This window comes from Pteropus medius, unplaced genomic scaffold, assembly GCF_902729225.1.
Source record: "Pteropus medius unplaced genomic scaffold, Ma_sr-lr_union100, whole genome shotgun sequence".
NCBI lineage: Eukaryota > Metazoa > Chordata > Mammalia > Chiroptera > Pteropodidae > Pteropus > Pteropus medius.
Genome location: NW_024352787.1, coordinates 13,577,241 through 13,592,849, shown reverse-complemented (window position 1 = coordinate 13,592,849; position 15,609 = coordinate 13,577,241). Strand labels below are relative to the sequence as shown.

Below are 15,609 nucleotides of genomic sequence, written 5' to 3'. Positions count from 1 at the left end.
CCCACAGTTTGTTCTTGGCTTGTTTTCCTTCACATTCTGTCTGTACTGTAGTCCCCGGGTAAGTTCATCTAGACCCATGACTTTAGTGATCTCTTCTATCCCGGTTGCTTCCAGGTCTGTGACTCACTGTGATTGCCCAGATCCTCAGGCCAGCAAACTTGCAATCGTATGTCACCAAAGTTCCACGTAAATCTCAACCCCAAAATGTTAAAAATAAATCATCTTTCCTGTCATACCTGCTCATTCTTCTAGACTCCCTGTCTTGGTTGAGGTGTCACCATCACCTATCCAGCCAAGCTAGAAAACTTTTTAAGTCATCATGCAGGTCCTCTGTCATCCTCATCCTCTGAATCCAATCAGCCATCCCTCTTAAATAGCTCTCAAAAGCGTTCTAAGTTCTCCTAGGGGATCTTAATGCTTTTGATCTGGGAATCACAGCACCAAACAAGCCTTTCTTGAGCCTAAATGTGGATGATGAGTTGGGTTCCTCAAAGCCAGAGTGGGGCTGATGTGGTGATGTGGTTCTCAACCATGTTTGCACATGAGAATCATCTACAGGCTTTGAAAAATTCTGGTGTTCAGGCCACTCCCTTGACTGCCTCAGAATCTCTGGGGCTGGGCCCTCACATCAGGATTTCTTAAAGCTGCCCAGGCAGTTCCATAGCACAGCCGAGGCTGAGACCCATTGCCTTAGTTATCAGGTAAGACTCCACCAAGGAGGGACGCCGTGAGAGGCCACTGAGAAACATCAGCCCATCAGCTTCAGGGAGTCCCAAAGACTCAGCTGCTACCCACTGGATAACAGAAGAGAATTTAGGATTCAGTTAAATTAATAGGTTCATTTTTGTCTTCTTAAACTGGAATGAGTTCATCTAAAGCAGTTGTCTTGCTGAGGACACATCAGAAATCTGTTTTCTTTTGCTTTTCTTTAAAAATGTCTCCTGGGTGATTTCATCAGTAGTGTTGTTGCTAAGCTTATATTTGGCAACTGAAAATCATGCTAAGAAATAAGGTCATGCTTTTTAAATAAGGCCTATCATTCCACACATGTCTGCTATGAGAACCTTCATGCTCTAAGCAGCAAATCGAGATTCTGAAACACCATGCCCCTGCCGCGGTCCAAGCTGCGGGCAAGGAGCAGAGCTGTGTTTTAGAAAATGTTCTCTCGTCTATTATTGTACAACTGATTTTGTCCCTGCGTACTGAAGCACCACTGGATGAATTTCTTTCCCTTGTAGATAAACCCAGGGTGAGTATTGCTCTTTAAATGTCAGTAAATTTGTTTTAGCTTTGGGGGCAAACCTTGTTATATACTCATTTGTTTCTTCCAGCATAATATGTTAGGTTGTCATAAAGTAGGACAAATTGAGGACAGTGTGACTACTGCTGCTGAATAAATGTCAAATAATGAACTCTCTTCTGCCTTCCTATTTCCTTTGACACCAGATGTTTCTCTAGAGCTTGAGTGGATGCTCATCAAGTTAATTTTAAAATCAGAGTAATCACTGGCTCATGGGGCCAAGTGGTGTGAGTGGGGGAAATTGTACGTACTCAGCTCCTACCAGGCAGGTGCTCCAGACGTGTGTGTCCTCGGATGTGGAAGCTGCCACCTGGGGGAAGACCTGTGGGTCTATAAGTGTTGACTATGTTCTCAGTAAAGATGAAGACCAAGTTTTTGATGCAAAGATTTCCCAAGCTTTGCAGAATTGGTGGGATTGGCCTCAAACCCTTATATACTCTTGCTATTTACAATGAAGCAGCAACTCTTTTTCATTATGACCTTCTCCTTTTGCTTTTCCCTAGTCTAAATGGAATACCTTGAGTGTCAAAAGTGTTTGCAGACTTTATTCACCTATTGGTATTTTTTATCTATACAATTATCAGACCTCAGTGCGAGATGTCTCCTTGACCTCTAGCCCTCCTGCTGTGGTCGGGGCCCACAGGCTGGGAAGCATTCCCTCCACTCCTGTATCTCAGCAGGACTTCAAGATCCCTGTTGTGGAGAGTAATTTTTGGTGTCTCTTCCTGGTGTCTCTCTGGCACTAGATACCCACCAGTTCTGGGCACCCGAGAGGAGACCAAAGGGAAGATGGAGCCGGAGAACACTGGGGTTTACCAGCGCAGTGAAGGCACATGTAGATCTTGAAGTCATTTATGCATTTCAGTACTAAGTCCACTGATCTTTAATGCCTGACAAAAATCAATTTTCTGTTCCATAAAAGCCTCCACTTGGCTAGTTTATATCACATTGAGCAGTGCTGCCATGTTACCACAGCCATTTCTCTAATTGTTTGCACAATTCCTGTACTAAATTTTTTCAACAATGCTAACTTTAAGAATTGCTTTATTTTGGTTTACAAACTAGAGTTGGGACTAATTCTTACATAATGCTTGGTCTGACTTCCAAGAGAGCTGATGTTTTGTTCAAGCAAATGAAGTAATTTAATAATTGCTTGAAAATCTTGCTCTTATTTTATGTGGGAGGGCAGCTTTAATCTGTTTTTCTTCTCATAGTTCTGATAGTTTTTGATGAATACCCCCCCAAAAAAAACTAAGCCAAACTCATTTCTGAACTTTCTTCTATATAGTGTATAGTTCATGTCTTTTCTTTTTGAATGCAAATCAAACTAAGTTGATTTTTGTCCATTTATTAGATAAAATGGATCTAATCCATTCACTATAGAACAGTTTCTGAGAATTTAAGTGCACTAAGTTTTTAGACTGATATATATACCACTGTCTCAAGGAGAGTTGGGGCCCTTGGACATTTTTCTGCTGTGTATGAATCTGCAGGGACTGCATTAGGGAGATTGGCGTGATTGCCCAGGATGCCATAGCAACTTGAAAAGTATTACTAAAAGAAGCATGGTCTTTTTTTTTTTTTCCTTAAATAGCTTCAGTAAGGCTCAGCTCTGACATGAACTAAGGTATCTCACAAAACATTATCTCTAAGAGCATTAGATTCCATTTTGTATGCCTTTGCTTCTTTTGAGGACTCCAGTAAGCATGTTTCTCCTTTACTTTCTTCTGCACTTTTTACATTTACTTTTTAATACATTATTCTTGTATTTCTAATTCATTCTTAAAATTTATTCATCATGGTTGAAGTGTAAACATCTTGCTCAATTACATGGAGAATCTGAGGCCTCCTGAAAGTGTGGTTGGGAAAACAGTATTCGAGTCTTTATACATATATGTACCTTGGAAGAGAGCTAGGTGCTTCAGAGTACAATCTTTTAATTCTCATATGTCATATAGGTATCCTTCCCATTTTGCAGATGAGCAAACAGGCTCAGATGTAGCCCATATCACACAGCCGGGTAGTGGGGCAGAGTCTGACATAACAGCTATGCTGCTTAAATAAAGGCTGCCAGTCCGCCACAGTGCGGATTTAAAGTAATCACGCCCCGAATAGAGCACAGAGCCAGCCTTCAGGGGCCCCCAAATGCTCGGATCCTGCTAGGCCAAGGCTGTTGATGCAGAAGTCACAGACCTTTCCACCAACTCATGCGACTCCAAGGTAGTTTCAATTCTTTTGTGCTGCCTGGAATTATGAAAGGCTTTATCGAAAAGAGGGCATTTGAGCTGGGTCCTAAATAAAGAGCTGAACAAGGAAGAGAGCAAGAAAGGGCATTCCAAGAATAAGGAAGATAATGAGAAAGGCCTAAGAGAATGTGTCTCAATAATGATGAGGTATTATTCAGTGTGGTCAAAGAGAAACAGGCCCTTCTGCAGCCCTAGCCTTATTAGGCAGAGACATCTTTATTCAGTCATACTCACACACACCCCAGTGATCTCTCTCTGGATGGGCACTGCGGTTGGACTAGGAGTCAGACAGGGTGAAGCTGCTCTGCACATGTGTTGGTAACACAAACAATGGAAACTAATGATTTGAAGATCAAACTGTCTAGAACCCAGCAGTAGCAGAGTTGGGGGGGAGGTGGGTAGAGGTATCAGTGACAAGGCTGGTGTTCACTGGAGTTTAGACATTGTCCTAATGGGGATAGGGCATGACCAGTGATGGACTGCAGGTGATGGCTCTTGCTATAGTGTGGCAGGGCTGAGATAGCAGCAGGATGACCATCACCTACAAGGCTACAGCAGTAATTGGGGCACAAAATGGCAAGATTCAAACTGAAGCAAGGGGAAAGGAGGGACCAGAAGTGGAAATACATAAGGCAGATAGGACTTGGTAACTGATTAGGAGCAGCATTGAAGATAGATAGAGGCCTTAGGGAGGTGATGGTGCCTTTTGTTGAAATAAGGGAAGGTGGGCAGAACACCACCTTAGGGATGTTTTTTCTCTCTAGGTTTCTCCTCCCCCCGTCCCCCTTTTTTTAGAGCAAGTTTAGGTTCACAGCAAATTTGAGAAGGTAGAGAGTTCCCATTTCCCCTTGCCCCAACACATGCATAGCCTCTCCAGTTATTCCCACTTCACTATCATCCAAAGCCAGTAGAGTTCATTCACTCTTGGTGCTGTACATTCATTCTGTGGGTCTGGACGGCCCTAGGTTTCTGACGGGTGAGTATGAAGGATACCTGGAAGAAATCAGATAAAAATATCCAGAACACAGGTAGAAACAAATCAGGAAGGAGCCCAGGACTAGAAATAAGAGAGTAGAGATTCAGTTAAGTATAGTAGCCAAGACTATGAAAATGGATAGGAGTTGGAGGCACTAGAGCGGTTAATGAGCTGGACAGACTGAGCAAGTACATTCCCCACAGTTAAATGAAAATAATGAACCAACCCGACCAAGGATGAATATTTTCAGTGTTTGGGAGCAAAACCACCACCCAGTTAAGAATTACATATTAGATGGGACTTGAGGCTTAATATGTGAGTTGAGTAATTGTATTAACTTACATCTTCATAGAAATGTTCTATAAAGCATTTACACATTGCTTTGTGAAACTTTAAAACATTAATGACAAAAATTTGTTGTACCGATGATGAAAAATAATGTTTTTAGCCGCACTTAATCATGATCTATCTAACACTTAAACTGAACATCAGTTCAGGGATTGAAAATGTTTTCTATGAAGGGCCAGATACTAAGTATTTTAGTTTTTGCAGGCCATTCGGTCTCTGCCTCAACTATTCAATTATGCCATTGTAGTGTGAAGGCCACCACAGCAACACATGAACAAACATGCATATGACTGGTTTTGGCCTGTGGGTGCTTTACTAACCCCCTGATCTAATTCATGAAAACATTATAATCATAACTGACCGGTATCACATACCCTTGACTCAATTCAGAATGCCTCATTATCATGTCATTTGCCAAAAATTCAAGCCCAAGAGCAATTTCTTCTTTTTATTGGTTCATGTTCTGTCAAACAACAATATAGCGCACCTACTGGTGGTATAGTGCGCACCCAAGGGTTCCACTTTCCTGAGCATGCCTTCCCAAAGTGTGAGCTCTGAATGGGCACAAGCTGCACATGGCTTTTTCAGAAGTGTGTTTAACAGGGAACTAGTAAAGAGAAACTGAGAACAACCTCAGAGGCCAGAAAGCCTCTGATTCTATGATTAGACCACAGTACAATGCAGACTGAAAGATGTTTAGTTTTGTACCTTAACCATAGTAACATTACCAATAAAACATTCGAAGGCTGTTGGTCCCTTAGCTTATGGAATTGGGCAGGGCAGTTCTAGAAATGGGCTTCTTTTATATGATAACCTCTAAGATGTTTTATTTACATAATTTTTTGACATTGTTTTCATTTTGATTTTCAGGGGAGCCCTAGAAGCTTATGTTCAATCAGTAAGAAGTAGAGAAGGCAAAGAATTTGCACCAGTTTATCCCATAATGGTTCAGCTGCTTCAAAAAGCTATGTCTGCTCTTCAGTAATAATGTGAAATATTCCTTCATTTCTATTTTGCACTCACGCATTCAGGGTTGGCAATTAAAATAACACATACTCGACAGCTTTTAAAACAATCAACTTTTCTGTATTTCCTATTGATCTTTTTCTATTTAGCCCTTGTACCTTAAGTAGCATAAAATATTAAAAATCACCCCCTTCAAACTCCAAGGACCTGATTTCTCCAGAGACTTCCAATATTTTTCCCTCCTTTCAAACTTTTCGGTGAGACTAAAACTTCCTTCTCATAACATAATTGAGGCCCCATGTAGGTACACACACATAGTAAGTCCCTACTCCTTTTTAAGAGAGATGATCAAGTTATCTATCACACAATAAGTACGCTGCTTCCTCCACATAACCTTCTTCCTCACTAGATAAGTATACAGCCCATGGTTTCCATATCTGGCTGCTCATTAGAGTCCAGTAGAAGCTTTAAAAAAAAATTCTGATATTAATTTGTATACCATATTAACATGTATGGGGGTAGGAGGCAGGCATTGTTTAAAAATATCCCTAAGTGTTTCCAATATGCAACAAAGTTTGAGAACCACTGGCATACCCCAAAGTGAAGATATGGTGTGAAATGTTCAAATGTCATACTGTATCTGTAATAAAGATAGAGCAAAGCTGTCTTTACACTTTGTGTGTCATTTTATTAAGACTTTTGGGGCTGCTTTAACTTTGTAACAGAGATGCCAAGTTAAAAATAAAGTTTTTACTCTATAACGACTCATATATAGCAGATAATCTAGATCTTTATTTTTCTATTGCCCTTGTCCTACTAACAATTTTTAATTTAATACTGAATTTAATGCATCCCCTGAACCTGTTATTCTGATGTCTCATACATGACCTTCAGTCAAGATCAATCAGCAGAAGTCAGAGATAAACAATTTTTTTTTCATTTTATTTGAAATAATATACAAGAATATAGTGTGCAAAATTTAGGGGCAACATCATGAAGAAGTGTAATGAACTGAAATCAATTTTACAGCTGTGATTTCTAACCAGAAACACCACTTGGTAAGTAACGTGAAAAGCCATGATTGTAGCTCAGAGCAAAAGCAGCTGTATTGCCAATGTATTTGCTCTAAATTTTCGACAGTTGGAGGAAAAGTAAAGTGCAAGTGTTGCACTGCAGTAAGTGCAAAGTTTGCCCCCACCATAAAGATATGACAAAATAAGATACTTAAGATATGTGGCTGAGGAGATACAGAACAAAGTTTAAAAATATAATGGTGTCAACTGTTAATAGCACCGTTACAGTGACTATATCCCAATGCTACTAACGTTACCTTGGCCTAGGTCTCCATTGAAAATAATGGATGGGTGCTGCCACCTGGTGCATAAACTCAGCATGCTCAGGTAACTGCAGCGGGTGGCTCTTATGCTGGGACATTGACAACAGCCACCTGCCACGTGTTCTGGTAGCCTCTTGGCACTGGCCAGACTAAGAGCTCCTGTGTTTGGCACAGATGCTGAGCCATGTGATGGTTGCTCACAGAAAGGCCAACTCCCAGCTTGTTTCATTCCATTATGTGTACAATACAGATTAATAAGCAGTAAGGAGCCAATGTATAAACAGCAGTTAACATATTTTTAAATTCCCCTTTTGTACAATTTAAAATAAAACATGTATACACTTCTCCTCTTTCTACTGTACTTTAGCACCACAGGATATCAATTTTCAAGCCTATATTACCTGATAGACATATATGAAGTTTGGAAGAAAAATAAGGCAATTTGGTTTACATTGTTGATAGTTTTAGCTTACTTAATGCTCTAATGGAGAAAGCAAATCCTCACGCATATTATTAAATCATTTCAAGACTCAATGCTATCAGTATCTTATGGTCACACGAATTCAGGACAAATGGTGGGACCTTGATCTTAAGTTTTTCCATCAACAGTCAATGTTTATGCAAATGCAGACTTAGCATAAGCGTCCTGGTTTAATGCTGTTGTGAGCCCTGTGGAGATAAAATTAAAACTCAGTTCATGTTTACAAATAGATAGCAGTTCTACAAATGAAAGCTTAGATGGATAATATAATGTTTATAAACTTTACTACCATTAAAAAAAATTATAGATTTTAATTTTAAAAGTTTGCTAACATCTGATGGCTCAAACATCCAGAAAATTTATGAAAATGATGAGATGGACTAGGACATGCAAAAAAGGGGATCCAAAGTCCTACATGGAATTCTGAGGTAAAAACCTGAAAACTCCAGTCTGGCTACCCTCTGACTACTATTTCTTTAAAAGACGTTCTTGAAAAATTTAAATGTGAACTGCACGTTACTATAAACAGGCATAAATACACAGAATTTAAGATGTCTTTGGCCAGCCCTCCTACTGCAAACTGATGTCTTCACTTCATGTTTAGATACTTAAAACTGAGCTCATTCTGTTCTATCATGTGATATTTTCTTGTAATTAATTTAAAAATACTTAACTTAGATACTAGTGTAGTGATGGAAAAGTTCCAAGAGCCAAGTCTAACCGGACAGCATTAGTATTATGGTAAGAATACCGGTCTTCCTGGGTCTTTCTATTTCTTCTCCTTCTTGAGGTGTATAAGTTAGGATTTTGGTACAAATGTCAAAAGTCTCCAAGAAAGTTGGTCAACCTAGCCCCCCATATCTCTAATACTTCTATTGCCCCTCACCAATTAAGAAAAACGGCTTGTTGAAACATACCACCCCTAAATTAGAAAAAATTTCTACTGTGATATTAAGGAGTTAACACCCATTTTTCAACCCTCCTAGAAATACTACATTCTAAAATTATCTTTTCCACCTCAACATTTCTGGATATTCTAAAGTATGTCTGAGATGTCTACTTTTCATGTTAAAAAAGTAAATGGCACTGAATGATGAAAAGAAAGAAAGCCTGCCTTTTGTAATGGTAGAAAGACATTACTAGGTCTTGAAGTATAAAAAGGCTAACAACATAGCACAGCCTTTTAAAAGTTATAACAATTGCTCCAACATGCCAGTATATTTGGGGGTGGGGGAGGCGGGGATCAAAATAATTTTAAGCAACTACTTGTTGAAACATACTGAATTGGTTCTTTTCCTTTTCCAACAGTCAGGATTTAAACGTTTTTGTTCTTCAGCCAAAGCCTTTGCTTCTAATGTATACATCCTTCTCTCTTCATTCTTCATTTTCTTCCACCTGTCACCAAGGATCACACTTATGGCTCTGAAAAATAAATATTTATACAAGGCTGAAGGCAAGAATTTTTCATAAAACTCATGTGAAGTGCTGATACATCAGGAAGAAATGTAAAATTAGAAGGAAAAAAAAAGACAAAAATCTTGTCCAAAATGAAGGGAAGAAAAGGTCATGATTATAGTAGTTATTTCCAGTAAAATCTCAAGTCATACAGTCCATTCGTCACAGTCTTGGCAGTTAAAGTCTCCAGAATAGTGCCAATATTTCCAATTGTCAAAGGACATATAAAATATCTAAAAATGGATGTTCTACAAAGCATAGATTTAAAGAATAAAGTTAACTATTTCAAAGAAATAATTTAAATTACCATTGAATCTATCTTGGTACATCGGTTTAAGATACTAAGGCAGATAATATTCAGTATGAGCAGCATGAAGTAATCAACTATGTTAAAAGCTATTCATTCTTTTGTGCTCATACTTGTCAAATAATTCTAAGTCATTTTTCATTCGTGCAATCATAGTGAAAATGTGGTGGCATTAACCATTCATACCTTATTGCTTACCTCTTAAAACAACACCAAATAAACCTCAGGCAATATTTGTACTCATCACTTGAGAAAATTGGATAAACTCAAATAAGTCAAACTGACAAGATATCATAATAGAAATCTGAAGCTATTTCTTATTTATATTTGTTAATCTGCCCCCAAACCTACTAAAATAGTCTCATACAGGACACACAGACCTAAATCATTTTCTTCTCTGGAGAACTTTTAACAATTTCATGACAAACAAAACAAATGGTCCTGGAATGTCCTGGAATTATTACATGAAATATATACAAACTATTTTTACAATAACTGATAGGGAAGCTAGAGGTAGGCATCTAAGCTTTAGAAGAACAGTAACCACAGAAGCTCTACTACTTAAAAAGTAATTGTGTAGTAAATATGTTTTTTAATCCCATAAGTCAATGTAATTAAACACTATACTACATCTTCCTTTATCATAATTAAAACCAGTTATTGTAGTCCCTGTAGTCAACTACATACTGGTTGACGTATTTACCAGTTAAACAAACCAATAAATATTCATGTACATATCAATTCCCAAATCAGAGATGCATTTGATGTAAGATGCTTCTCTTTTTAAAATGTAAACTTAAAAATTAAGCTCACAAGAACAGACTGGTGGTTACTAGACATGGGGCAGAGGCATAAGAGATGCGGCGAAATAGGTGAAGATGGTCAAAAGGTACGAACATCCAGTCACGGGACATAATGTTACGGCAGGGAGACTTATAGTTGATAATGCTGCGTTGTATATTTGAAGGTTGCTAACAGAGTAGAGATCTCAGAAGTTCTCATCACAAGAAAAAAACTACCTATGTATGGTGATGGATGTTAAGTAGACTTATTGTGACCATTTTACAATATATATATAAATATCGAATCATATATACTTGAAACTAATATGCTATATGTCAACTATATCTCAAAAATATATAATAATATACACATATGTAAAAAATTAAGCTCATGAGACATTGAACCTGAATTCAAAACTGAATTATTTTATGTGGATAATAATTTGACTTTTCTCATGATATCAAGGGCAGAGAAAATGGTAGTTTTGATTGTCAGGAAATTAAGAAGATTAATTTTCATACATGGAGAACTTGGTTGGTTTGAGAAGTGAGCAGGAGAGGACTCTAAGAGATGAGGTAAGAGTACAGCAAACAGAATAAAAAGGACTAGAGTTAATTTTTATTCCTGGGCTCTACTGAGGACGCCACTAGGTTTAGTCTTGACAAATCTGGCAGTTATTACAAATTGCCAATACCCATGCATTCACTGTATGACACAGTTGTAAAATAAGTACATTCTTTAGAGCTGACAAAGTTTCTATAAAGTTTTCTCTAAAGATGGAACTGTCAGTTGTTAGAACTATGTCCACTAAAAGGCAAATGACATTTAATACTATTTTAGAAGGCAGATCCTTACCACCTAAGTAATCTAATTATCTGTCTAGGTATAAAATAATTATACATAACCATAAAAATTCCACTTAAACTTTTTACTTTAAAGTCAACCTAAGAAAATAGAATTCAACAATAAAAGCTACTGAAGAATAAGTTTAACTGTCCCAATGCCTGTGAATTGCACTGAAGCATTACTCAATTACTATAATCAGAATCATCTCTTTTATTTTTACCTGTTATCTTTCCCTGGATACATCTGAGTATATTCAACTCTGTATTTTTTGGCAAAAAGCATGAAGGCATTCATTGGTCTTTTGCACTTGTTAGGAGAAGTGGCACTCACAGTCCCTGAGCTGTGGTTTTTGACAGCTTTAGCATACAAAGAACTGGAAGACAGCTGTGATGATCCAGGTGAGCCACAGTTTTTACTGAATCCAGATCTTGCAAAGTCTTGACCTCCAGGTCCTCCACATGACAAAGATGCACGACGCTGACGAGCCATACTACTTAGCACATAGACTGCAGAAGAATCCATAGGTGTAAAGTCATAGCTTAAAAAAATAAATTTGTAACATAGTTTTAATTCAATTTAATTATCTGATTTGTAAAAACAACATTTTTAAAAAACCTTTAATATCTGATTGGAAATTTTAATGTATTTTCTCCTATATAATATTACCAACACTACTTTAACAACTTCACCGAGTTATTTATAAAAGCTTATGTATGCACTAAAATTATTTTTTTTTTAAATCTGTGAATACGAAAGTTAAAAAATAAAGACTTCAAGTACTCCTCCCAACCCCGCCCAAGAATCTTATAATCCACATACTTATTCATAGCTGGTCTCTCCTCCAGATCCCACACACCTATTTATTCTTACTTTAGATTCACTTTTTGACAAATTATATAATCAGATTTCTTGGCCTACAAAAGCCTAAAACTAGAAAAAAATGGTGTGGCAGGCATATACCAGACCTAAAGACTAACTACTACAAATGATAAAATGTTGGGTAAGGGCAATCAAAAGTAGTTAAATGCAGCTAAAGGAACTTTAAAGTGCATAGTAATCTGGGTCACCTGTTTAGATATAGTCATACATATATCAGTCTTCCCCAAAGGCCATATATTATGACAAAGCCTAGTAACTTAAAAAATTCCACACTGATCAGGACAAACCATATTTTGTTTGGTATATTTAGTTTACACAGGCATGGAAATCATCTCTTCGTATCATCTCCTCAACAAGCTTGCCTGGAGGGTATTATTATCCTCTTTTATATGAAGAAACAGAAAGACATAGTATTACTCGCTCAAGGCCACACAGCTACTAGATCCAAACCCAGATGTGTCTGTCCACCTCCAAAGCCCCGGATTTCCTAACCAATACCATGGTGCTCTGAGCTGCCATTAGCTAACCTCAAGGTAAACAAATAATATTAATTGAAAATATTAGCTGAAACTTAAGAGCGAATGTAGACCACGGTCTAAAGATACACTTGTGAAAATAACTCTTTTGTCTGTTAACTCCTGCTTATGCTTTTTATCTTGTCAGAAAACCTTTTTCATTCTAAACCTAGCTCTTTCCTTAAAACAGAAATTCTAATAATACATCAAAACAGATTGATAGTAGCTGCAGAAATAGTAGCTGCTAAGGTAAAGCATATGAGATTATGAATTACTCTAAAGATAGATGGAGAGAGCTAAATGAATGAAGTCCATGCCATTAACTACACATAATAACAATGACTTCTACTAATTATCAACCACACAGTGTCTGTTTAAGGGTATTATATGAAATAAATATACGTAAAGTATGACTCCAAAAATCATCTAATGAATGCAGAGCAATTGATCTTATGTCAGAGGAACACTATCTTAACTTACTCCCAAATATAATTTAGAAAAACAGCAAACTTAAGCATTATAAATAAATCTGACATGAAATTACTACTCTCTACTGAAGGCAATTATTTAATTATAATTTGAAATACCAAAAGATTTCAAATAGGTAAGACAACACTGATGGAAATTAAGGACATTATGCTAAGTGAGATGAGTCAGTCAGAGAAGACAAGTACTGTATGATGTTACTAATATGTGGAATCTAAAAAAATACAAACTCATAAAAATGACAATGATGGTTTCCAGGGGATGGGTGAGAGTGGCTGGGAGATAGGACAGATGTTGTTTAGGGTACGAACTTGCAATAAGTAATGCATAAGCCCTAGAGATCTAATGTACAGTATAGTGAACACACACGATATTGTAATCATCAAATTTGCTAAGAGACTAGAACTTAATTATTCCAACCACTAAAAAGAAATGGTAATTATGTAATATGCTAGTGGTGCTAATTATCCTTACAGTGGCAATCATTTATAAACATATCAAATTAACATGTTGTATACTTCAAAGTTATACACTGTTATGTCAAATATATTGCAAAAAAATTTTTAGGGTAAGCTAATTAACTACTGAAATTTGAAAACTCCACCATCTAGTGGCACAAATAAAACCATCACCTATTTCCAGTATGGGTAAAATTTAAAGCAGCTTTAAATATTCACTCATGCAATTCAGGATTTTGACAGAACTAAAGCATTAAAGTATTACACAGAATATCTAAAAAATAGCGTAACCTTCTGCTAAACCACCTCAGCATGTTTCTTCATTATCTGTCATTCCCAATATGTGCCATGTTTCACACCTCTGCTTTTTGTACACACTATTCCATAAACTTAAAATGGCCTTTCCGACCTTTACTGTCTAATTATTACAATCACAATAGTCTATGAACCATGTTATATATATCGACTCATTTAATATTCCCTTTAATATTATTCTAATTTTACAGATTTTAAAAACCATAGGAAGGTTAATTAACTTATCCCAGCTTTCATAGCAAATCTGTTGCAGGCCCAGGATTTGAACCCAGGCAATCCAGCTCCAGAGTTCATGTTCCTGCCTGGCTACACTGTCCCAATGAGCATGCACTACACCATGCACATTTACCATCCCACTTCCTTCTCTAGGCTGGAAGCAAAGAGGAAGGCCCATGTCTTAACCGATTTTAAATGCCCAGCACATACTAAACTCTCAAATGTTTGATGGGTGACTGAGAGGGTAAAATGATAAATTTTGCAAAACATAATAATGTAAAATTTTAATTGGGTTAAAATCCTACTTCTGCCACTTACTAATAATATGACCTTGGGAAGTTAAACCATCTCACCTCATTTTACATATCTGTAAAATGAAGATAATACATGCTATGCAATGTTGCAGAGCTGAAACAACTGCTGAAAGAACAACAGATATAAAAACGCTTGGTACATAACAGGTACTCACTCGATTAGGGGTACCTATTATTATTGTATACTCAATCTGGAATCTTTGTAAGTTATCAGCTTGAATCCTAATTCTAGCACTAACTGGCTGTTTTGGGCATGTTCCTTTACCTCTCTCAGCTTTAGTTCTCTCTGTAAAATGAAGATATCATCTACTAACGGAAGTGAAGATTAAATTAACATATATACAGTATCTAGTTCATAATAGGTACTCATTATGCTTGTTAAATTACTTGAACCAAAATGTCAATTTCACAAAGTCAGAAGTGACTGTTTTAAACCTGCCTGATGCCTAGAAGACTGGCCTTAATTCTCAATGTATGGTATGGGCTTCTTCAAATCATGCTCTCACTTGGAAGCGTCCTTTCTACAGGAGAGCCAGGATTGTGTTTTAAGAACTCATCATTTTATTGCTGGCTTCTGGTCCTTACTAAGGTGGAGTCTACTCAAATATCTTCCCGTTTGGAAGACTCAAGGGCTTGCTCTAAGTGAGACCTGTGATTTTATTCCAGGGTCCTGGTTCCTACTTAGACTGTTTCCTCTTTCTGCCTTTCTTTCCCTTCTTGCCCAACTTGTATCAGGCAGCATCTCCCTTAACCATCTCCTGTAAGTCATAATCCAATCCACAACAAAAACTTAAGGCAACTTCATGCTTCTCAACTTTTTCATGGTTTCTCCTGGATAAAATTGTTCATTTTCATTGCTTTATGGGGACGAGGAAGGAGGGGTGCTGCTGTCACTCCAAAGTAAAATAAGATCAATGCCAAGGTAATTTTAAGAGTGAATGCCACTCAGTAGCACCAAGTGATGAGAACATGCCATCTTGGAAAAACAGGAATTAAGTAGCCAAGCGTTCCCTTTTTAAAAAACAAAACTTGTACACTATGCGATACTTGATATATAAAAAAAGCATACAATGTATATGAAAAATGTATTTAACATATATATGAAGCATACAAATAAATGAGTGAACTGAAAACCTAAATTAAGACTATTTCCAACATCGCCAAAGTTCCACATTTACCACCCCGCCCGCCAAGATATCTCAACCAATCTCCTGAATGGTTATTCTTCCCTTACTTTTTCAATAATTTAATTATAAAAATGTGTTATTCGGAAACAATATATAAATACTATAGCAGCATTAATTTTGTTAATGTCTATAATATTTAATGTTTTGTTTTGCATAAAAGAGTAAACATAACAGGCCTTACCGCTATCCTTTCAA

At 37.1% G+C, this 15,609-nt stretch overlaps 2 protein-coding genes across 5 annotated transcripts in view; one reads left to right on the top strand and one right to left on the bottom strand.

Annotated features, from left to right (window-relative positions):
• COG5 (component of oligomeric golgi complex 5) overlaps positions 1 to 6,594 on the top strand; it is a 290,007-nt gene extending 283,413 nt beyond the window's left edge. For 2 of the 3 annotated variants that reach the window (XM_039849029.1, XM_039849030.1), the window contains one exon: positions 5,741 to 6,509. In XM_039849029.1, coding sequence (XP_039704963.1) covers positions 5,741 to 5,855 — 115 coding nt within the window. In that variant the 3' untranslated portion in view covers positions 5,856 to 6,509. Of the gene's footprint in view, positions 1 to 5,740 lie in introns of all 3 variants that reach the window. The other variant, XM_039849028.1, reaches the window with a different exon arrangement.
• Positions 6,595 to 6,750: 156 nt separating this feature from the next.
• HBP1 (HMG-box transcription factor 1) overlaps positions 6,751 to 15,609 on the bottom strand; it is a 28,434-nt gene continuing 19,575 nt past the window's right edge. For both annotated transcript variants that reach the window (XM_039849031.1, XM_039849032.1), the window contains exons 9-11: positions 11,265 to 11,582; positions 8,934 to 9,075; positions 6,751 to 7,841 (exon numbers count right to left, since the gene is read on the bottom strand). In XM_039849031.1, the coding sequence (XP_039704965.1) occupies positions 7,824 to 7,841; positions 8,934 to 9,075; positions 11,265 to 11,582 (478 nt within the window). In that variant the 3' untranslated portion in view covers positions 6,751 to 7,823. The remainder of the gene's footprint in view (positions 7,842 to 8,933; positions 9,076 to 11,264; positions 11,583 to 15,609) is intronic.